The sequence below is a fragment of the Acartia tonsa genome, chromosome 6 (assembly GCF_053477335.1).
Source record: "Acartia tonsa isolate MP-2025a chromosome 6, ASM5347733v1, whole genome shotgun sequence".
Classification (NCBI taxonomy): Eukaryota; Metazoa; Arthropoda; class Copepoda; order Calanoida; family Acartiidae; genus Acartia; species Acartia tonsa.
The window spans coordinates 7,240,155-7,263,196 of NC_137265.1; the positions used below are offsets into that span (position 1 = coordinate 7,240,155).

At 29.8% G+C, this 23,042-nt stretch overlaps 2 protein-coding genes across 2 annotated transcripts; one reads left to right on the forward strand and one right to left on the reverse strand.

The window, feature by feature from the left end:
* Positions 1 to 222: 222 nt before the first annotated feature.
* On the forward strand, positions 223 to 6,880 carry LOC145321699 (uncharacterized). The gene is made up of 12 exons (XM_080163242.1): positions 223 to 357; positions 570 to 639; positions 785 to 832; positions 1,207 to 1,351; positions 1,591 to 1,632; positions 1,886 to 1,982; positions 2,103 to 2,222; positions 2,331 to 2,406; positions 2,561 to 2,669; positions 3,033 to 3,110; positions 5,237 to 5,324; positions 5,840 to 6,880. Exons 2-12 carry the CDS (start codon positions 575 to 577, stop codon positions 5,890 to 5,892), a joined length of 921 nt encoding a protein of 306 aa, XP_080019368.1. The 5' UTR covers positions 223 to 357; positions 570 to 574; the 3' UTR covers positions 5,893 to 6,880.
* A 137-nt stretch (positions 6,881 to 7,017) lies between these two features.
* Positions 7,018 to 14,801, reverse strand: LOC145321700 (uncharacterized). Its single transcript, XM_080163243.1, has 7 exons — positions 14,633 to 14,801; positions 13,432 to 13,500; positions 11,744 to 11,806; positions 11,277 to 11,383; positions 10,908 to 10,992; positions 9,726 to 9,856; positions 7,018 to 8,957 (listed from the first exon to the last, which is right to left on the reverse strand). Exons 1-7 carry the CDS (start codon positions 14,681 to 14,683, stop codon positions 8,897 to 8,899), a joined length of 567 nt encoding a protein of 188 aa, XP_080019369.1. The 5' UTR covers positions 14,684 to 14,801; the 3' UTR covers positions 7,018 to 8,896.
* Between the last annotated feature and the right edge of the window lie 8,241 nt (positions 14,802 to 23,042).

A 23,042-nucleotide genomic window follows, 5' to 3' on the forward strand; every position in this document is an offset into this window, starting at 1 on the left:
TCAAGTATTTCTCTTTTTGCTCATAGGAAATATTTCATATTTTTGATGTTTTGAAAATTATCAAAATCCAAATTTAATAGAGATATGACTTCCCTTTAAGATGATGGAAATGGGAAGACTAATTGTGCTATCCTGCTCAATTAAATAACACTTCAATCTTATTTCTCAAATGATAAAATCTATTATTTAATACCTATATTTGAGACAACTTTTACTATATAAAATCTGTTAATTTCAAATAATTTCAAAAGATCCCCTTATGAAATATTTGGTACTACACAGTTCCTCTGAGTGTGTTCATATTCTCCTGTTTCTGTTGTGGACTCTGCTCTGCACTTATCATTGTTGATGAAGAAGGTAATTGACACTCACCAGACAACCAACTCTTTAATTTCATATCCTTAATTTTAAGGCATAATATCTAGCTCCTGTTTTTCCTTCTGTGATGAACTTGTTAGAAATCCATTGATTTAAAGAAAATGTTTTTTAAAATATGCAATGAAGAAAAAAGTTCCATGACTTTCACATACTCTGTGCCTAGCTACAATACTCAAAATTACTTTCTTTAGGTCATATGCATTTGAAGGGATGTTATGATTGGTTTAAGAGACCAAGAACAGAGTATGAAAAATGGCTGGAGTAAGTTTTTTTTTATCCTTCTTTTAAATTGTTTAGATATCTGTGTATGTGCCTAAATATCCAATGTACTTGTATATTTGACTGAATAATATTATTTTCAAAATGTTTAAGACTTATTAAGTATATGTGACTGATTGTCTTTTAGTCAACATGAAGAAAAAAGAGCCAAGAGAGAAAAAAAAGAATTAAAAAGGTAACAAATTTCAAATTAAAATTGTTTTTGTTAATTTGAAGACTAGTCTAGGGTTTAAACTTATGATACATTGTCAAATCACTAGTTTATTATAGGATGTCTTTTGACAAGGAGACAACATGATTGGTTCTCCTTAGTGGCAAATTAAAAATTTAAAAGTTCAAAGTTGACCAACCTTAAACTAGAATAAATCTTCAAATTAAACAGAGAAAAATAAGCAAATTAAGTAAACTTAATTTTTAATTTTTTTTATTTTTAAACTGCAATATGTCCTTTTTCATGAGCTTATTGACAATACCTAAAAAATCTTTTTTTTAAATTTTGATGTGTTACTTGTGGTTTAAAATGTATATGCTTCAATATTTTGAACATAGACAAGAAAAAGAAGACAAATGCATAGAGAAACTTAAGAAAGAGGCTGAAGATAAGAACATGGAGAAATCAAGAAAAGATGAAGAAAAAAATAATCATGAAGAAAGAAATAGATTGGAAATGATTTGGAAGAAAGGTGTCAGAGAAGTAAGAATTTTTTTATTATTGTCATTCTAGAGCTTCGCCATTGCAAAATTGGGGCATCTTAAATTCACCTTTCCAACCTTATGTTATTTTCTATGTTGAAAGAATAATCAGTAAATATAATTATTTTCTCTGAAGGGTTTTTTCAAATTAATTTTCAACAAAAGAATAGCACAAAACTTAATCAGCACTAATAGAAAACTTTACTAAAAATATTTGATACTTTGTTGTTTTGTTATAAGGATCAAGCCAAGATTCTTGGAGGAAACAGTCTTGATATTGAGGTCATAATCCTTCTCTACATATTAAAACATTTTATTTCCACCTGCAAATAGATTTGACCATAACACAAGGACAAAACAGTAGAAGTTGAAAATACTTATCTTAATTTTGAAGCTTTACTAAATTGAGATATATAAAAAAAATGACCTGCACCAAAATTACAATATTACGAGATCTGGCATTTTTAGTGAGGATAAAGCATCACTTTCCAATCAATGATTCTTACCTTTATATCTTTGATTCTTTTTTAATTAGGCAAGTGGAATGGAGCAACAGATGCCAAGTTCTTTGTCAGGTGGCAACACTGGCAAAAATGGCCACAATAATAGATCAAGTGGTAACATTCACTCAGGTTAACCATCAACTAATGTATAAGTTGTATATATTCACTTTAACAAAGTGTTAGATTGATATTCATTTATTTTCTTATTCTATTTTAAAGAATGTAAATAAAATAAATGTTTTTAATTAGGCGGGATTGATAGAGCTGGCAACCAGAATCTTCCTTTGCCAAGGTCATCTGGCAACCTTGCTGCTTCTCATTCTGGTAGCAGGCTAAGTCAAGTTGGCAACATGGTTGCTTCACATTCAGGTAAATAAAAGAAGAATGCAAGCTATATATTACTTCCCTTAAAAGCAAACAACAAGAAAAAGTTTCAAAAGTAAATTTTTCTTTTTTTATAATTTTATTTATGACTAGGTGGAAGACTAAGTCAAGGTGGCAACATGGTTGCCTCTCATTCAGGAGGAAGGCTTAGCCAAGGCAACACTGCCAGGTTAGCAATTTTAGAAATATGATTCTGCTTATTTGTAGGGAAGTTGAAATATTTTAGATAAAATTTAAATTTTGACTTGATTTTAAACAAACTTTTTGTTTTAACTCTGCAGAAACTTACCTAACCTAAACAAACCTTTGTATAACAATTCTAGATCCCCAACAGATGGAAACATTCCTTATTCAAATGGCAACAGAGTGAGTGGCAATATAACTGGCAACATTTCTTATACTGATGAGTCACAGGATGGCAATGTTCTTCTGGTAACATTAAAAAATTTTTTACGTTCCTCTATCCTGTAACATAAAGTAGTTTTTTTTTATCTGAAGCTAAAGGTCTTGGATAATACTGGTCTGATAGGGTTGTACTGTTAAGGAAAGCTTTGTAAATGTCTTGGGTTGGTTTTAAGCCACTTTCCACTCCTATCCACCCTCCACTAGAGTCTAAGGCGAAGGAACTAGTGAATGAAGAAGTAATAAAATGTCTATGTGTATGTTCTTATCAATGTAAGGATAGGGTGAGTCATAAGAAATTATCTGCAAAGCAATTTTTAGCTGAGATATGTATAAGATTAGCAAGCAGAGGTAAAGACAGTCATCATACTACTTAGTTTCCTAAATATGTAGGAATCAACAATAGGAGGAAGATTGAAGGCAGAAAAACGGCGTGAAGAAGAGAGAATGAGATTAGAACGAGCACGTCAGGTAATAGAAAACCTAAAAGTTGGACTTATATGGATTACAATTCACTGTGGTCTAGAATTGAATCAAGACAAAAGTAAGTGCCGAGCCCTGGGACCTATGTATGATGAAAATAGACATAAAACCAAAATATTTCAGCGGAGAAAACTAGATTTGAAAATTTCAAGTTCAATTTTCACCCCCTAGGAGTTGCCGCATAATCATGACAAGAAAAGCAAATATTATTTATTTTAAATTCTGAACAACTTTGCTTTTATAAAGTTCTTCATAAAACCACTCCTAAAGGGAGTTAATAAATGGCCATTTTTATCACTTGCTTTGCAAAGGTCACGAAAATTCAGCCTAAAATAAATCATATATAGAGAATTTTTAAGAAGGACTTCATAAAAGCAAAGTTGTTCAAAATTTAAAATAAATAAGACAAGAAAAGCAAATATTATTTATTTTAAATTCTGAACAACTTTGCTTTTATAAAGTTTTCATAAAACCACTCCTGAAGGGAGTTAATAAATGGCCATTTTTATCACTTGCTTTGCAAAGGTCACGAAAATTCAGCCTAAAATAAATCATATATAGAGAGTAGACTATATAAGTTTGAAGGAATTTTAATTAATATAATAGATTTGAAATCTGCATAAAATTTTAAGGTTTTTTTTATAAAATTCGTTTTTTATATAACTCTTTATTTAAAGGCGCAAATACGATTTAAGTTAATTAATTTTGACATCTATGATTGGTGGATTAAAAACTATCTGCGCTCTGATTGGAGAAGCTTAAGTGTCGTACATCATTCAACCAATTAGAGCGCCGCGGGTAGGTTTCAATCTAGCTTTCCTATTGGTCAAAATAAATTAACTTAAATCGTATTTGCGCCGTTAAATAAAGAATTAAATAAAAAACGAATTTAATAAAAAACCCTTAAAATTTTATGCAGATTTCAAATCTATTATATTAATTAAAATTCCTTCAAACTTATTTAGTCTAATAGAGAGGTTTTAAGAAGGACTTCATAAAAGCAAAGTTGTTCAAAATTTAAAATAAATAATATTTGCTTTTCTTGTCATGATTATGCGGCAACTCCTAGGGGGTGAAAATTGAACTTGAAATTTTCAAATCTAATTTTCTCAAAAAGCCCCCGCTGAAATATTTTGGTTTTACCTGGAATAATCATGGTTTTATGTCTATTTTCACCATACATAGGTCCCAGGGCTCGGCACTTACTTTTGTCTTGATTCAATTATAGCCCACAGTGAATTATATTTATATACTTTTCTATGGACATTTTCTTTAAGAAAAAATTGAAGTTTATTCTTTACATTTACTGCTCGAACCTAAACTGTAAGGTCTCCAAGTTTTACGCTAGCTCTGTAATGGTAATTACATAGAGGCTACGCCCCTAGTATCTTGATCGCTTTTGCGCCTTTATCACCTCTGTGTTTGGATAGGCAAAAAAATAGCCTAAAACCAGCCAAAGACTTAAATCTAAAAAATAATCATTACAGAATGTCCGTACGTCCATTTTAAACATGTTGATTTTTTTACTTTTTTAACAACAAATTTTTATGTGATCTAATTATACGATTGGTCTGATTTTTGGTATATTGATTCCTGGGATAACAAAGTACAATAAAATAAGCGAACAAACTCTATAATCAAGTCCTTAAAATATGAGTGTGTCCATAAACATTATCCTGTATCAAGCACATCTTCAACAAAATACTTACAATTTTGCTTCGACTATTATACATTTACTTTCTGATTATTCAGTTCTGACACTCTACAAGTGTTAATGTTCGTTAGTCATACTGTTTCAGAGCTTCGCTTTTATGGATGTTGTCATTCTTGTTATTTTATAATGTGAACAATATTTATTTTTGTTTTAAATGTTTGGAGGCAAATTAGTTAATCCTTGTAACTTGCAGGGAAAGGGGAATGTGATTCTGACAAACATTTCTAAAGGAAAATTTCCCCACAACCCCCTTCCCCTTTTCCTCCCCTTCTTACCCACCCCTCTTCAGTTACATAAAAAAACAAGATATCCTCCAACCTTACTCCACAAGGTTTCGTGAATTTTCGTAGAATTGTTGTTAGAATGGCTAACCCTTGTAACTTGTAAATTAACTTTGAAGGACTGGAAAGACAGAAGATTGGATATAGATTGGAACTCCATGGATTGGAGACAGGAAAAGCTACAGATTAACAAAACTCCAAGATCAGGTATAATCAAAGCAAAGGACCTGCAATTAAAGTGTTTGTCATTTCATCAGGGATCTAAATGGATAACTCAATGGTAGATAGATTAATGTTATTACACAAATTCATCCTTTCTCTGGAGTATAATTAGTGATTAAAACGTTTGGACAAACAATTTAATGAACCGAACAATCAAAAGTTAACAAGAGTCCCCAAAGATATTGACTTAACAAATAAGAAAAATTTTGGGGACTAGTGTAATAATTAGCTCAATATCCTCTCTCTCTCTCTGCATTTCCTGCATATGCTTTCCATTATTGAGGAACCTGTATATGATTTGGTCAAAAAAGACATTAACACATGAAATTTTAAAAATATATAATGATAATTAAAAAATAAACTAAAACTTTACACAAGCCCCTGGCTTCCTGCAGGGGACCTAAATTGGCGTGGGACAATCCTAACCTAACTATAACTGACTTAGAATAAACCAACATAACGTAGCCGCCAAGCCTTATGATAAATCATTTTCTTTTCAGATTGTTCTGAATCCGCCTGTGATCTTGATGATGTCAGTATCCATATCAAATAATAAGCAAATTAAAGAGTAGCTATGCTACTAATTTTATGTTTGTCTTTTTTTCTAGGTTTTTATAATTATAAGTATAACAGTTCTAAATTAAACTTAGCTGCTTATATCTCCACTACATTACAAAAGTTTATATACTATAGGCGTTGCTACAAAAGACCAACTCTACAAAAGACCAACGCCTACAAAAGACCAACTCTACAAAAGACCAACGCCTACAAAAGACCAACTCTACAAAAGACCAACGCCTACAAAAGACCAACGCCTACAAAAGACCAACGCCTACAAAAGACCAACGCCTACAAAAGACCAACACCTACATAAGACCAACAACTACAAAAGGGTCAATTTTTTAAAAGCAAGGTTGTATCGGGTTCGAAACTATTCCGTTACGTAGCAAACACAGACTTTGGACAAACTGTCGGACGGAATTTTAAAATTCAGCCTGTGGACAAAGTTATTCAAGAAAGAAATTTCGGTTTTGAATTTTGTCCTTGTGTTTTAATCGCCATATTGGATATCATTAAAATTGGAAGATTTTTTCTTTAAAATTTAGAAGATTTTCAAGCCATTATTTGATTACATTGATACAAAAAAATAATTACAATTTTTTTCTTGTAATTGTGTCGCTTAAAATCTATTTAAAGCATACATTATATTCATTATATTTATTAATTTGATAAATACAAATATGATGCTACACCAGTTGCAGCTATAGACCCTCCAGCTCTACGATTTTTTGTAGTCGTTGGTCTTTTGTAGGCGTTGGTCTTTTGTAGGGTTGGTCTTTTGTAGGCGTTGGTCTTTTGTAGAACCGACTAGTTGGTCTTTTGTAGGCGTTGGTCTTTTGTAGAGTTGGTCTTTTGTAGCAACGCCATACTATATACTTTTTTTGTCTGTAGCGAAGGATCTAGCTAACCGCTGAACCGATATGGTTATATTTGAGAGTGAAGCTTTTTATAGGTTCAGGGAAGGTTTTTATCTATTTTAGGAGAGGGTATCTTCTTCCTCCCGATAAAACTTCTCCCAAATTTTTATTTTTCTTGTTAAAACTTAAATAAAAATGGATGTTCTAATTCCCCCCCCCCCCCCTACCTTAAGTGACCCTAGAGGCTTCTAGGGGGCGTAGTCGCTATTCAATTCATAAAGTACGTCATTTAACGCAAATTGCTTTAAAATGTATAGATAACGTACTAAAAAGTTCATATCAAAATACAAATTGTGATAAAATAGCTTTGCCACTTTTTGCCTTTGAAAACTTCCAAAGCTAAAAAAATGTATTTGCTTTAATAGCTATTTACCGCATCGTATTATATACAGCTTTCCACAGATCTTAAAATGAAAAATTACAAGATTGAAACCAGTTTTGTTAGCCTTAAGGCCCGTCTAACTAACGGATAGTAATTTTATGATTTTTACTTCCAGGCAAATTTTCTCTAATATGATGCTTTACATTATTTTTCATTATAGCTAAGAACCGGTTCTGATTCAGCGGATATTAAACAGTTTCGAAGCCATAATGGAAATGTTTTTATATCATGATTGATAATTCTCTGTGATTTTTAAACTAATCTTTCCTTTAATAATGCCTTAAACATTGCTCAAATAAAATACTTTAATTATATCATTGAATATAATAACAAGGATAAAACATCCATACAAGCGAAGCTCTGAAACCGTAGGAAAAAACGAATATTAACACTTGTAGAGTGTCAGAGCTAAATAAGCAGAAAATAAATTTGCAACTGTGTAAACAAAATTGTAAGTGAATTTTTTTCAAAACTACTTAAATACAGGATACTGTTTAAGGGCACACTTACATTTTTAGAACTTAATTATTGACATGCTTCTCTTATAACATTGTTGTAAAAGGAACAAATATTCAAAAAGTCAGATGAATAGGATAGTTATATCACAAAGATAATTATTGTTACAAAGGTAAAAAAACAGCATGTTTTAATTGGACGTACTGGCTTTATGGTAACGATTATAAAGTTGCTACGTTTATCGTATAGGAATCATCATGCAAAGTTTAAAATCGATAGGACAATCCTAACATGTCTAAATTAACAAGATAAATTTGCTGGAAATTAATATGTTTAATTATTGAAAAATAAGCGTTAAGTCGAACAGACACACATTACTTGTAGAAAGGCTTTTCTTTAAAGAATATATATGATCAGATCAATTTATATGTGTTTACCTTCAAGACAGTTTTACACTTAATATAGTAATAGATATTAGAAAATTTATTATAAAATCTTAAAATATATAAATATACATACATTGATGATGTAACACTTTTTGAAATAAATAATTTACATACATACATACATGGCTTTGTTTTCAATAACATTTTTTTGTTTTATTTCTACACTGTGCTAGAACATGACAAAAAGTTAAAAGGTAAGATCTAAGCAAGAAAGAAGAAAAACGATTTTTCCAGCAACCAGCAAAGTATAAGTTCAAAATTGTGCTTATATTTTGAATTTAGACATAAAAATAAAAATCAATGTTGTTATGGTTCAAATGAGTGTAAAAAATTATATGAGGCTTCAAAAAAAATTTGAAATATCAAAAATTGAATTTTTAAAGAATGGATTATTTAGATTAGTTGTTCAACCTTTTAACCAGTTTGTTTTCTAGCACAGATTGTTATGCTAAATGATTTGGAATATCAAAGCCTTATAGTAAACTTAAAACTATTTGAAAGATTCTATTTTAAGTTTAACAAAAAGGTTATTTTCAATGGGAATACTGTTTAAAAGCTGCAGTTGTCACAAGACTAGCAAAATACCAGGCAGGGAGAAGACAATAGCAGATATATCATTCCTCAACTCTTATATTTTATGGCAATAATGGTTGAAAATCGTATTTATCTTCTATTGTCAAATCCCTACAAAATACAAAAAGAAAAATTTAATAAGAATCACATCTTGGGTGTTCAGAAGAAAATTTTGAGCTGCTTTGAGTTGATTGTTCACTCTTTTTATCACATTATCTCTGTTTAAATAATTGATAAAAGAACAGCTTGTAGTTTTTGTGTTGGTTTCGTGGACAGGTAGCGGCTGAAAAAGAAAAATGGTTGTGTCAGTTATTTCTTTAAATCACAGGTTTTAATTTTTTTTTTCATGACTTTAGCAGTGCATTTGATACAGTTTTTTTTATTTTATCAAATACATATATAATAAAATAAAACAAAAATAAGTCTATTTACTACTGTCAACATTTAAAAAAAAAGTTTTTAACATCCAAACCAAGATTTTTATACTTTTTATAAAGAAGTTTCGGGTAAAGGTGCAGTTAGCCTTATTTTAATCAAAAATACACAACAGTACATTCTAAACTGTGATCTAAAATAGGGTGTTAGACTTACCCATCCTGATGGTCTAGCCCTGATTTCCATACTCTGCTGGTGTTAGAATTAGCGCAGCTAACAGCTGTGCGTTACATTTTTCATAACTATGCTTAACCATACAAAAGGTCTAGGTCTGATTTCCATACTCTGGTGTCCGATTTAGCAGCTTACAGCTGTGCTTTATAATATTCCAAACTATGTTTACCCACACTGGAGTTCTATTCCTGATTTCCATACTCTGTTGTCAGATTTAGCAGCTTACAGCTGTGCTTTATAATATTCCAAACTATTTTTACCCACACTGAAGGTCTAAGCCTGATTTCCGTACTCTGGTGTCAGATTTATTAGCTAACAGCTGTGCTATATACTTTTCCAAACTATGCTTACCCATACTAAATGTCTAGGTCTGATTTCCATACTTTGGTGTCAGATTTAGCAGCCAACAGCTGTTAATTATATCATTACAATCTTTGCTTACCCATACTGAAGGTCTAGCCCAGATTTCCAAACTCTGGTGTCAGATTTAGCAGCTAACAGCTGTGCATTGGCATCATCCATATCCTCTAAGGTCAGGTCTCTTAAGTCAGCACAAAGTTCCTCCATCATCACCTAAATTTATTCAACATCAATTCAATTATAACCAAACTTTTTATGTGTTATTTAGTGTTAAATCCTAAGTGAAAGTTGGCAAAAATTACAATTCAATTGCAAAGAATCAGTTAAAAGGCGATGTATTTTTGACCAGGCTATTGATTAAAAATCTGTTTTACCAAAATGCAAAGCTTTTCCTGGGCCAAATAAAAATTGTGTTCATTTTATAAAAAAATGTTTAAGATGTTAACAATTAAAATTAAAATTAAAGTTTGCATACCTGATTATTCATAGATATACATTGTTTACTATGTACTGAGAGGTAGATTTAGTGTACATACCTGATTATTCATAGATATACATTGTTTACTATGTACTGAGAGGTAGATTTAGTGTACATACCTGATTATTCATAGATATACATTGTTTACTATGTACAGAGAGGTAGATTTAGTGTACATACCTGATTATTCATAGATATACATTGTTTACTATGTACTGAGAGGTAGATTTAGTGTACATACCTGATTATTCATAGATATACATTGTTTACTATGTACAGAGAGGTAGATTTAGTGTACATACCTGATTATTCATAGATATACATTGTTTACTATGTACAGAGAGGTAGATTTAGTGTACATACCTGATTATTCATAGATATACATTGTTTACTATGTACTGAGAGAGATTTAGTGTACATACCTGATTATTCATAGATATACATTGTTTACTATGTACAGAGAGGTAGATTTAGTGTACATACCTGATTATTCATAGATATACATTGTTTACTATGTACAGAGAGGTAGATTTAGTGTACATACCTGATTATTCATAGATATACATTGTTTACTATGTACTGAGAGGTAGATTTAGTGTACATACCTGATTATTCATAGATATACATTGTTTACTATGTACTGAGAGAGATTTAGTGTACATACCTGATTATTCATAGATATACATTGTTTACTATGTACTGAGAGGTAGATTTAGTGTACATACCTGATTATTCATAGATATACATTGTTTACTATGTACAGAGAGGTAGATTTAGTGTACATACCTGATTATTCATAGATATACATTGTTTACTATGTACTGAGAGGTAGATTTGTCCAATTTCTTTCATCTTTTCTAGACGTTGAGCTCTAAATAAGAATAGATGGTATAAAATCTATAAGAGAAGTCAATCTTAGAAATTTATTTCTTTGGCAAATTAGCTCGCTCTTTCTTATTTAAAATTTTTAGTAGCGAAGCTACTCTCTAATTCCAAATAACCGTCTGTTCGTCTGTTAGAGACAGAATGGAGGAAACGTGATTTTCTCAACTACTATAAAAGATAAGATTCACGTAATCTCTACGTACATTTTTAAAACACGATTTGTAATCTCTTTACCCATCTAGCTAGATAGATACACCTTCAATAATTTACCTGCTATCTTGTAAAATTTTGTTGCTGTCAATATTCTGTTCATCTTGAATCATTAATTGCAATCTTTCCACAGCAAGACAGAAATCAAGGCTGTTTAGTACTGAACCCTAAAATAGATAGATAGAATTTATTTACACGTGCATTTAAGTAAAAGAATAGAGGGGGCAGGTGATAAATAAGTGTATGTTAACGGGGAGAGGACTCTGTGCCGACATTCAGTTGGGTCTTTTAATATCAACCAATAGCGTCGGAAATGGAAACACAGCCAACCCGTTTCAAAAGAGCAAAAAGCAATTTGCTAACAGACGAAAAAGGTAGTTGTCTTTGTTATACATCTATACTTAAACATTTATTACTCATGCAATGCATTTCAAAATAAAATTTACATAACATATCATATTATAAATTGCATCTATCGTAGCAAGATTAATTAAGAATTGGAGTATAAATTAATAGATGATTTTTACCTGTTTGTTTTCGATGAGAAATTTTCTAAAATCTTCCTCCCAATGGAATGGTATTCTGTTTTCCTAAAATTATTGGAATTCTTGATTTTGGCACTTTCCCTCAAAGTGACTATCCAACAAGCACTCCCCTTATTTTTGATAAAATTGAAAATACGAGGTGGGGTAGATTTTGTCCCCATGCCTAACCCCTCCAAGTGGGGTGCAAAACCCTTCCTTTACCCTATGTAACCTAACCTTGCCTGGCCTAAATACTAAAAAACAAACGTATAACTACCCCTACCCTTTATTTTCAATCTATCTATCACGCACTTTAGCATTCATTTTTTAGACTGATTTTTTTCATTGGTTTTTGTTGTTGTTTATAAAAGTCTTACTATTTTTAAATATATCCAGTGTGAGTCAAATAAAACTGAGTTTGCCGATTTTCAGAAACAACCAGAAGGAATACAGAAAAAAAAATAATTATATGTCCTTGTTCTCTGTACAAAAGCACATCAAACTTGTAAAAGGTGTTTTTCATTATCTCTAAAATGTGTCAAAAAATGCCTTGTGTGAAAAATGTTGATCAAGAAAAATTAAAATAAATCATCTATTTTGTATAAAAAAATCGTAGAATTTCAATATTAATTTAGAAAAAGGTCTAAGAAAAGTACCAAACTGAGTTTTAAAGGTGAAATACTTTTTGGCTCCTCACAAAAGCATTTTTAGAATGCTGCGATCTGTCATTTTTTCACATTTCTTGATTGTGATGCGTATGGAAAGGACTATACCCGAATTTTCTTTAATAACGTAGCTTATAGTATAAAGAAAATAAAACCTTTTTATTTGACAAAAAAATCAAAAATCTCTACAGACAAAAAAGTTATTTATGTTTGAATTTATTTGATAAAAATGTTTTTTTATTAAATATTACCCTATTTTAATTATGAAGTTATTATGACAGATTATTAAATATAAGCATAATTTGTCAAAAGGGGGCGGGGATTTTGAAGATTAAATCAGGTCATCATCTGATAATCTGATTTATACTGTGAAAATTTTATTTAAATAAATTGTATTTTTAAGATGTTAAATATTTAGAATCTGTTGAATAAAAAATTTAATGAATAAAGAATATGTTTGGTCATCTGTTTAGAATGGAAGAAATATTTTATTAGAAATAAATCTACTTAAAAAATAAAAAATAATAGACGAAAAAGTCATCACACACACTTTTTGAAATCTTTATGCTCTAAAAAGCGCCGTTATTTTCAGAAATATTCCAAAACACATTTTCTAAGTTTAAAGTATATTTTTATAGAGAACAAGAACCTATAATTCTTTTTTCAAGTTAGCTTCAAGTCTCACAATATGAATATTCAAGTAAAAACTCTAGCGTTTCAGAAATATAAACAGACAAATTGAGGAAAGTTAAAATATAAACGGTTCCAGAACAAACGCAGGAGTGACAAACGTCAGAGTGACAAACGTCGGAGTGGACAAATGCAGGAGTGTCTAAAATATTAAGTTAATCAAGTATTTCTATACTCGGAAAAGGTTATGAAAAGATATGAATATATAAATAAGCGGTTAGGCATTTAAAAAAAATATGTTTAAAATAGGTTAGGTTAGGTTAAGTGTCCACTACGAAGTTTGTCACTCCTGCGGTTGTCCCTTCAAACAACACGCTGCAAGTGTTAAATACTAACCTGATCATAAGAATCTTGGTCCAATATTGCTTTTATAAAGCTAACAGTATCTCTGGGTGGACTAGAACCCTAAACAAATTATATGTAGGTCTATCTATTTATCTATCTATCTATATATTATAAAGCTAACAGTATCTCTGGGTGGACTAGAACCCTAAATAAATTATATGTAGGTCTATCTATTTATCTATCTATCTATAATTTTATAAAGCTAACAGTATCTCGGGGTGGACTTAAACTCTAAATAAATCATATGTAGGTCTATCTATTTATCTATCTATCTATAATTTTATAAAGCTAACAGTATCTCGGAGTGGACTAGAACCCTAAATAAATCATATGTAGGTCTATCTATTTATCTATCTATCTATATTTTATAAAGCTAACAGTATCTCTGGGTGGACTAGAACCCTAAATAAATCATATGTAGGTCTATCTATTTATTTATCTATCTATATTTTATAAAGCTAACAGTATCTCTGGGTGGACTAGAACCCTAAATAAATCATATGTAGGTCCATCTATTTATCTATCTATCAATATTTTATAATGCTAACAGTATCTCTGGGTGGACTAGAACCCTAAATAAATCATATGTAGGTCCATCTATTTATCTATCTATCTAAGTTTTATAAAGCTAACAGTATCTCTGGGTGGACTAGAACCCTAAACAATTTCTAGGTCATCTTGTGATATCAAGATTTAACACCTGTTCTATCTATTTATTTGTATCCCTATTTATCTATGTTTTTTTCAGTTGGTCTATCTATTTATTTGTCTATCTATCTATGTATATAAATATTTTTTTGTCTGTCTGTCTGTCTATATAATCATCTATGTATATATATGTTTGTTAGTCTGTCTTTTTTTGTCTATTTGTCTTTTTTGTCTGTATGTTTGTTGTATATTTGCCTATCTGTCTGTCTGTCTATTTGATTATCTAAAATATTTGAGTACCTATCTCTCTTTTTGTCCGTCAATCGGTCTTTTTTGTCTGTCTGACTAGCTGTCGTCTGTCTGTCTGCATGTCATATTGTTTATCTGTCAATTTGTTTGTCGGTCTGTTTGTCTGTCTATATGATTATCTATTTATTTTTATATGTGCTTGTCTGTCCGTAATTGTATTTGTATATATGTCTATATATTTTTTGTTTATCCACCTATCTGTCTTTTTTGTCTGTCTATCTATCTATGTATGAACCTGAGATCTGCTCCTAGCTCCGCACAATGTATTTCCCATTTCTTGTTTCATCTGATTGTATCCCCTATCAACTCACAATGTTAAAGATGGCTAGGCAAATTTTTGCATTTGTGCTTGGTAGATTTTTGTTTTGTTCGCCTGTTTAATTCATTTGAGCATTGTTATTTCTGAAATTAAAGAATTTTATGATTAAATTTGTGCATCATTTATAAGTACCGTAGTTACTTAATAGCTAGTCTGTCCTTTCATCAGTTAGTTAAGATAAGTTCCATTTATTTAGATTATCTATAAATTTCTAAATGCATTGGCGGTTTTATCAAGAAAAATATAGAATTATAGATTAAATGAATAGTTTTTTAAGTAGGTAAATAATCACGAAACCTATTTGATAAATTTATTGCCTTTCTATAATCACCCCTTGAATTAAAGGCTTATAGTCCGAAACCACTTCAAGACATGCATGTCGCTACCCTGAAAAGCTCAACCTACCCGAACAACACGTTCAAATTATTCACACTAAACATATAGAATATCAATAAATATATAGTTCTATTTTCTAACTAAACAAACTAACAGATTAAAGAAAAATATTATAACACTATAAAAAATATTTCAAGTTTATAAAACTTCTATTTGATTTTATTTGGAACCTAGTAAAAGTGTCTGACTCTGATTATGAAGTAAAAAAAATTTGCCAATGAGAGGCCACTATAAATTTTACCATTAGTCAATTACAGTGTATACTAAACTCTCATTGGCTAATTTTTTTACATCATAATCAGAGTCGGGCACTTTTGCTAGGTTCTTTTATTTGTTTTAATATTTACATTTAATGGAATTTAGCATAGATGTTAATTAATTGTACAGAAACTTTTAATAGCCAGGACCAAGAGTGGTAAAAATAATCTAGATGGTTGAAAATTGGAATTGTATTTAAACTTTAAAAAAACTTATTACAGTGTAGACGTTTACAGGGAAGAAGGGGACATTGGATGTTGAATTAAACTAGTTTCACTAAGTTTTATGAACGCCTTTCATAGACGTCCAAGCTTTTTTTTTTGGGGGGGGGGGTAAAAATTTTTAAGTTGGGGGTAATTCGGTTTTGCGGGGTGTAAAATGGCCGCAAATTTTTTTTACCCCCCCCCCCCCAAATTTTAACCCCGGGGGTAAAATTTGCTTGGGGGAGGGGTAATTACCCCCCCTGAAATCTGTTGGTAGAGGTAAATTTTGTTTACCCCCCAAAAAAATTACCCCCGGGGTAAATTTTTTAGGGGGGGTAATCGCCACTTTACCCTCCCCCCTTGGACGTCTATGACACCTTTTTATTCGTTTATTACTTTCATTAAATCTTGATTAGATGGTTCAAAGAAGCATTGTCCATAAACTTTTCGACCAATAATTTTTATTATTTTTATTTGGTCTACAACCTTTGGGGATGTATAGCATTTGTCTTATCCCTTAATGTCCCTGAGAGGATTTAAGTAGTTCTAAATAATGTATGTATCAGTTAAATGTTTATGCTTCACTAATGAATGATATTAATCTAATTGCTCCATAATTGAAAACAAGCACAATATTATGCCAAATAAATATGAAGACTATCAAAATAAAACAATCCTTATAATGAAGTAACAGGATGTTTGTTTGTCTGTGTGTTTGTATGTTTGTACCGAAGGATCTCGCTAACCGCTGAACCGATCGGGTTCTCCTTAACAGGGTAGCTTCACATAGGTCCTGGGAAGGTTTATAACCATTTTGGGGGAGGGTGCCACCTCCCTCCCAAGAGAAGTCACAAAAAATCAAGAAAAATTTTTTTCGCGTTGATACTTGAACGCAACATAGAAATTATTTCTCAAGTTATATATTTGAAATAAAAAACAAACATTAAAAGTGCCAATAGTGGCGTAGCCGGTAGTTTTAGATATTGCAACATTTTCAATAATGAAAATATTCCCTAAGATATGATAATGATTTATACATTACTAGCCATTAATAACGGCTACGTCCCAAGAAACCTTTAGGGGCAGTTAAAGAAGATAGTAAGTAGTTCTTGACCTTCCACTTTCAAAAGACCTTCTATGGGACATTAAGAACTTCCACTGCATTGGAGAGCCCTATCGGTTCAGTGGTTAACGAGATCTTTAGGTACAACAGACAAAAAGACAGACAAACATCCGGTTACTTATGAGAAGAAAAATGTTGATATTTGTGAAAGAATTCTAAATATTATTTAAATATAACAATGGATAAAGAAAACGTGGATATTGTGAAAAATTCTCGCATACCCTAATAAAATGTTTCTCCTAGCTGGATAATAAAAACGACACCCCTTACAATCCCCGCTTATGACTTTACCCCATCCCCTCTCCTGACAATGGAGGAACGTTTTGACTAATAACTGAGGACTATATTAGCAACCTAAATTGACGACAAAAATCTTCCCTGTCGCAATATCCACGTATTCTATATCCATTAATACAACACTACACTGTAACTAGAGGTAATCTGATACTATGTTTGGTTTAGTCCAAATTAAGTCAACAAATAATGTTTAATCTAACACTGTTCTATCAGGGATATAAAGGGATAAGACAATGGACGATAAATTGATGCACATCCCCAATGATGAAACACAAAATTACTCCTTATATAGATTACAATTAGCGGTTGAAACGTTTGGATATCCGAATTAATAAACCAACTAATCAAAATTCAACAAACGTTGATGAGAAAACGTCATTTAAAACTTTATGGACTAGTGTAATAAACAGCCCAATGTCCCCCCCCCCCCCCTCCCTGCTGTTCTATGAGAATAGGAATGATTAAACTAAAAAAATAAATTATAGAAAAGCTAGGACATACATTTTAAAAACAAGGACAATTAACTTTTAAGTTTTCCTACAGCGAAAATCTATGACTCATAAAAAAAATCTTTTGATTTTATTATTAAAAGTTTATTTTAATCTTATTTTTAACTTTGTTCATTGTTGTTTTTGTAAAAATTTTCTCTATTCTTTATAAGTAACTTAATATTAGTTGAACACTGGCATGTGTATAATTTAATATGTAACTAAAACTGAGAAATTCTACCTCTATGTAGCACATATAAAAACTACATATTTACTACTACGCTATTTAGTAATATATATATAATACATATTACATATATAGAGAAAGAAAGAGAGGTAGTTTAGTAGGTATATGTAGTAAACAGCCACTATATGTAGTAGGGTTTGTCAAAATTATATAGAACAATAATAGATCTAACAATTGTTTGAAATATCAAAATTTTTACACTTCATGCTCTAGTAAATATCACTAAAAAACTTTAAAGCATTCCATTAACATTAATATTTTAGCAAAATATTTAAATTTTTAGAAATATTGATAAAAATTAAATTTTTATTCATTTTTATAGCTATAAATGATGAAAATAATACAGAATTAAAGACAATTTTCTTGACCTCTTGAAAGCTCAACTTGACCGCAAATGTCGTCTTTGAAATAAAATTTTTATTTCGTTGATAAAGAACTTTAAAAATCACATTTTTAAAAAAAAAATCAACTTAAATAAAAATGTTTAAAATCATGAAATACCCTAAACTGGTTCAAGCCAAAGGTAGAACTATTTACTTGTTGCTTGAAACCACCTATATACATAGAGGGTTCATGCATATATATGATTTTGCCTATATATATATAAATAGATTTTATAAAAGCTTATAATGTAAGTAAAAAAATCAAATCTACTAATATTTCAAATCAAAAATATGCTGAAAAAAGGTTAAAATAATATTATTTAGTGGTTCTTAATTTTTTTTTATAATTGTATGTATAATAAAAGTCTAGATTTTTTAAGTAAAAATATTTCAAGATTTCTCTATTTGGAAGACGACAGAAAATTTTTAGAAAATTATTTTTTTTGTGGAATTGCAATTAAAATGATGTTTAAACTAAAAGAATATTAAAATTAATATGGAAGTAAAAAATAGCTTATAAATAAAAATATTTGAAAAAGTAAAGCTAACAAATAATTTTTACTTAAAATAACAATAATTTCAGATTGAAAAGCTTACACGAAGTTTTGCTTTTAAATTTTATCACTTTTTTATAATTACTGTAAACTCTTAATAGATTCCTTATTCTGGGTAACTTTTTAAAATCAAACTCCTTACTAACAAGGTTAATTACTACAAAGTTTAGAATTATACCTTACCTAATGTATCTAGAGAGGGATAGATAGATATAAAGAAGTATTCAGCCATTGTTATGAATCAATTTATGAAAGTAATGGCTTTTTTTGTACCTTAAGATCCCGCTAACCGCTTTACCGATATATATCATTCTTTGTTTGTGTATTTTAATGTCAGTCTTGTCAACAACAAAAATATTTCGAAACAGTAATTTTGAACAAATGAGAAGCCTTATTGAGCCTTCTTATTTTGCTTTAGTTATTATTAACCTTTATATCATTCTTTGTTAGTGTATTTTAATGTCAGTCTTGTCAACAAAGAAAATATTTCGAAACAGTCATTTTGAACAGCAAAAAAAATAGAATTTTTCCCTAACCTTCCATTAAAAATCCTTGTATTTATAATGAATTGTAAAAACATGATGGTTACATGATTTCTCTCAGCGTCTAGCTAGCTTCTTATTATCAAGAAGTTTAATAAGAAGTTTAAAATTCTAGTAATATTGAAATTAATCGAAGCTTTTCACAAATACTATTATCTATTATCACTAGTACTTTTTTACTGAACATTTCGCTCTCTTTTTTCTTAACATTGCATTGGAGATTTTTATAGTCGATTACAAAGATCAACTTAAATGTCTAAGGATAGGCTAAATATTAGTCCAGTAATGTATGAGATCTTTTAATTTCGAAAACCTTAAAGACTTCATCTTATTACGTCCATTAATAAATGAATAATTTTCAGTCAATTACATTTTGATACATACCTTCTTAACTAAATTATATCTGAATTGTTTTTTTTCTTCATTTTAATGAAAAAGATCTTTTTAATTCAATAATAAGTCACTACAATGCTTATATATTTAAAACTATAATTTTAACTTTATAATATAACTTTTAGCTTTTAATTCACAGTAAAGAATTATAAGATTACAAAATTCTGTGCTATCATCACGTCAAAATATGCAAGAAAACTGCACATATTTGCAACAGAGTGCAACAGCTGCAAAAAAAATGCGCGCTATTACGTTCGTGCACTTAAGGATATAATATTAGGCGCGCCCCGTTTCTCCCTCCCTCTCTCTGTCTCTCTCTCTCTGTGTCTTTCTTTCTACTTCTACTACAATCAAAGCGACTCATATTACAACAAAGAAAGAGTAGTAAATCTATAATTTACTTCGTAGGTTTTAAAAAACATCTAGTTTATCTACACTGTACTACAAATATTAAATTATAGGAATTGATTATTCTTTTATCTTCTAAGCTAGTTTAAGGGTAGTCTATTGAAAAAATCTAATTTCCCAAGAAATTTTTAAATTATTGTCATCTATATATAATTATACAAAATAAATTCAAGATGTACATTCTTGTTAAGCAACTTTATAAGTGTAAAAGCTTAGGATTTTAAATTTTAATTTTATGTAAAGCATATAAAATCTGTTATAACTTTTTGTTTCCAAAAATTAAAAATCAAAAATAATTATATATGAACTTTAATTGTATAAATCATGCAATGAGCAAGAGGCGGGGAATGTTATCTATGTATAGAAAACTATTTACCCCTAAATATTAACTTTTACTAGTCCAAAATTTTCTTAATTTTACAAATTAACTTAGCTTTTAATGCATGGCAACCTTTAAATACTTTTTCTTTACTTTTTACATTATTATTTTGGGATTTTGAAATATTCCTTTAATTAAAACAATATGACTTTATTAACACCAAAAACTGTTCATATATATTTGCTTAAATTTTGTATAAATCTATTTGGCACCAAGTTTTATTTACTTTAGACATGCAAATGTAAACTTTAAACTAATGTCTTACTAAAGCAATTTTTGCTTTCTAACGGGGGCAGGGATATTTGATATGAAAGAAAAATACTTTAGCTCAATCTGATCTTTGTCACTTTTTACAAAAAATCTGTAGATTAAAATTAGTGGTTGAAATGTTTGAACACTGATCTTAATAAACCAACTTATCTAAATTCACAAAGTCTCCAAAGTTGTTAAGCCAACGAAAAAGAAAGCGCTATTATAAAACATTGGGGACTAATGCAATATTATTGTAATATAACATTGAGAAAATAAAATTTTATTATCAAATTAATGATTATTTTTAAAATAAAACAGTTATATTTCTTTAGATGAAAAGTCCCTTCCTGGCTTTCTACAAAATTAAAAGATCTTGCAGCAGATATGATTCAACTTTCAAATATCATTTTAAGCATATGCTTTTTTATGAAAAAAAATGCAAATCTTTTCCATAATTAAGTTTATCATCCTATAAGATAATGTAGTAAGTATTTTTTGTCTGAATCTAAAGATCTCTGGAAATACTAGTTCGAATTGGTTGTACTTGTAGTGAAGCTTTAAAAATGTCTTGGGGTGGTTTTGCACTATTTTGCTGACATACACACGCCCTCTCGGAGAGGCTAGGTACTATAAGTAATTGCTACGTTTAAAAAGATATAGTCTAGAATATATAACTTCTAGACTATGCATACATAAAGTAATTAAATGATGATAAAATTGTTTTTGCCAAATTTGTATTTACCAAAACTAGTCTACACATTATTAATTTTTTTTGTGAACTTCGCTTTTTAAACAATTTCTTTCTTGTATCCATTTATACTTTGTTTCACTAATATTTGCAATTATTGAAAGTATATTTTGCGTTAATGTTATATACTTTCAACTGAAAATTCAGCGATTTTTTTGGCACCTTTCCAATTTTTCTAAGAATTACGACATTTTAGTTTCATATATCTAATAAATTAAAACATTAATTAATGATATCTGAAATAAAAGATAAAGTTAATTGTTTGTGTCGACTATATGACATTACTACAAAGTGGTCTTAGGTGACCTAATATAACCATGCTTATTTTCAAATCACATCTAAAACTAATATTATATAAGCCATGTCGACATATTAAGTAGGACAAATTAAAGATATTCTAATGTAGTTTTAACTACACTTTTGTTGATATGATAACTAAAAATTTAATTATTATAGAACTCATTTTAAAACATAACTATTTTACTGAAACTTTTTTGTCAGTCAAAAATCGAATTTAGTTTCACATTTTGTATAATTTTACTTTTGGAAACCGCATCATATTGTCAATTAATATGCAAAAAATACTACATTTTGGCTTAATAATGAAATTTTATAATCATAAAAAATTTATTTTTCTGTTCTTTTTTGTAGAATATTTTCAATTCTAAGTTTTTTAGAAAAAATGTATCTTGCATTCAAATCACTATTAAATTTTCTGAAAATTTGTTAATATCTAGTTCACATACGAAAAAATAGGCACTCCTACCTCCTGATAGGTGTATCATTTTCCTAGATAGGTATACATAATTACTACATAGGTCATGGTTATCCTCGTAGATAGGTTGTACACAGCTACTTAATATTTTTATACAAATCAGAAATAAGTCAAATTAAGATTCTGTGACTTATATTCCCCTAGAGGTTTAGTTACTGTGAATAGAACTGAAGAAAATGCTAGAGCTAGGATAGTTTTGATATTGTGTGTTGGATCAAGTTATAATTCTGGACAAATATGGCTGTTATGGCTGTCACTATCTTGTCTATTCATAAATAATGGGATTACACGTTTTGTAGATTTATTTTCTTATAAATAAAAAATTGTTGATTTTGGTTAAAACAGCATTTGTTATTGTATATAATAAATTCACTACAATGGAAAAGTCTTTTTCTTCATAATTATTTATTTGAAATATATTTCCGTGAACATTGCACCCTCTTTAGTCTTATGCAGCTAGTTTAGTTGGATGTGAAATGTAAATTTGAAATTTTCAGGCAATTTTTATCCATTTCTAAAATCATATGAATATCAGGCCCGTCTCTTCTTTCATAGGTTTTCCTATGTGGTCATGTGGTCAATATGGCTAGGCCAACTTTAAACGAAAAGTCTACCAATATATTCTCACATGACATTGACTTCCAGATTAAACGAGACAGGCAGAATTTGTTGACCAATTTTTAACTTCATCAGAAAATAATTTTAAAAATCTCCAAAACTGTGTCCGCCCTGATGGTCCCAGGGGATCAATGATTAGACACCTTTCCACTTCACACCTCCAAAATATGCCATTCCCACCTCACACATACACACACACACAACAAATATAAATATACTCCCCTCACACAGAAGAATAAAAAACAGAAGTAGAAAATTCCTT

Excerpts from the sequence above, each read along its gene's own strand:
- LOC145321699 (XM_080163242.1), top strand. The coding sequence starts at position 575 with ATGCATTTGAAGGGATGTTATGATTGGTTTAAGAGACCAAGAACAGAG. Across the intron at positions 2,223-2,330 it reads CATGGTTGCTTCACATTCAG|GTGGAAGACTAAGTCAAGGT; the intron begins GTAAATAAAAGA and ends ATTTATGACTAG. Across the intron at positions 3,111-5,236 it reads GATTAGAACGAGCACGTCAG|GACTGGAAAGACAGAAGATT; the intron begins GTAATAGAAAAC and ends TTAACTTTGAAG.
- LOC145321700 (XM_080163243.1), bottom strand. The coding sequence starts at position 14,683 with ATGAAACAAGAAATGGGAAATACATTGTGCGGAGCTAGGAGCAGATCT. Across the intron at positions 13,501-14,632 it reads GAGCTAGGAGCAGATCTCAG|GGTTCTAGTCCACCCAGAGA; the intron begins GTTCATACATAG and ends TAATTTGTTTAG. Across the intron at positions 10,993-11,276 it reads AAAATTTTACAAGATAGCAG|AGCTCAACGTCTAGAAAAGA; the intron begins GTAAATTATTGA and ends ATTCTTATTTAG.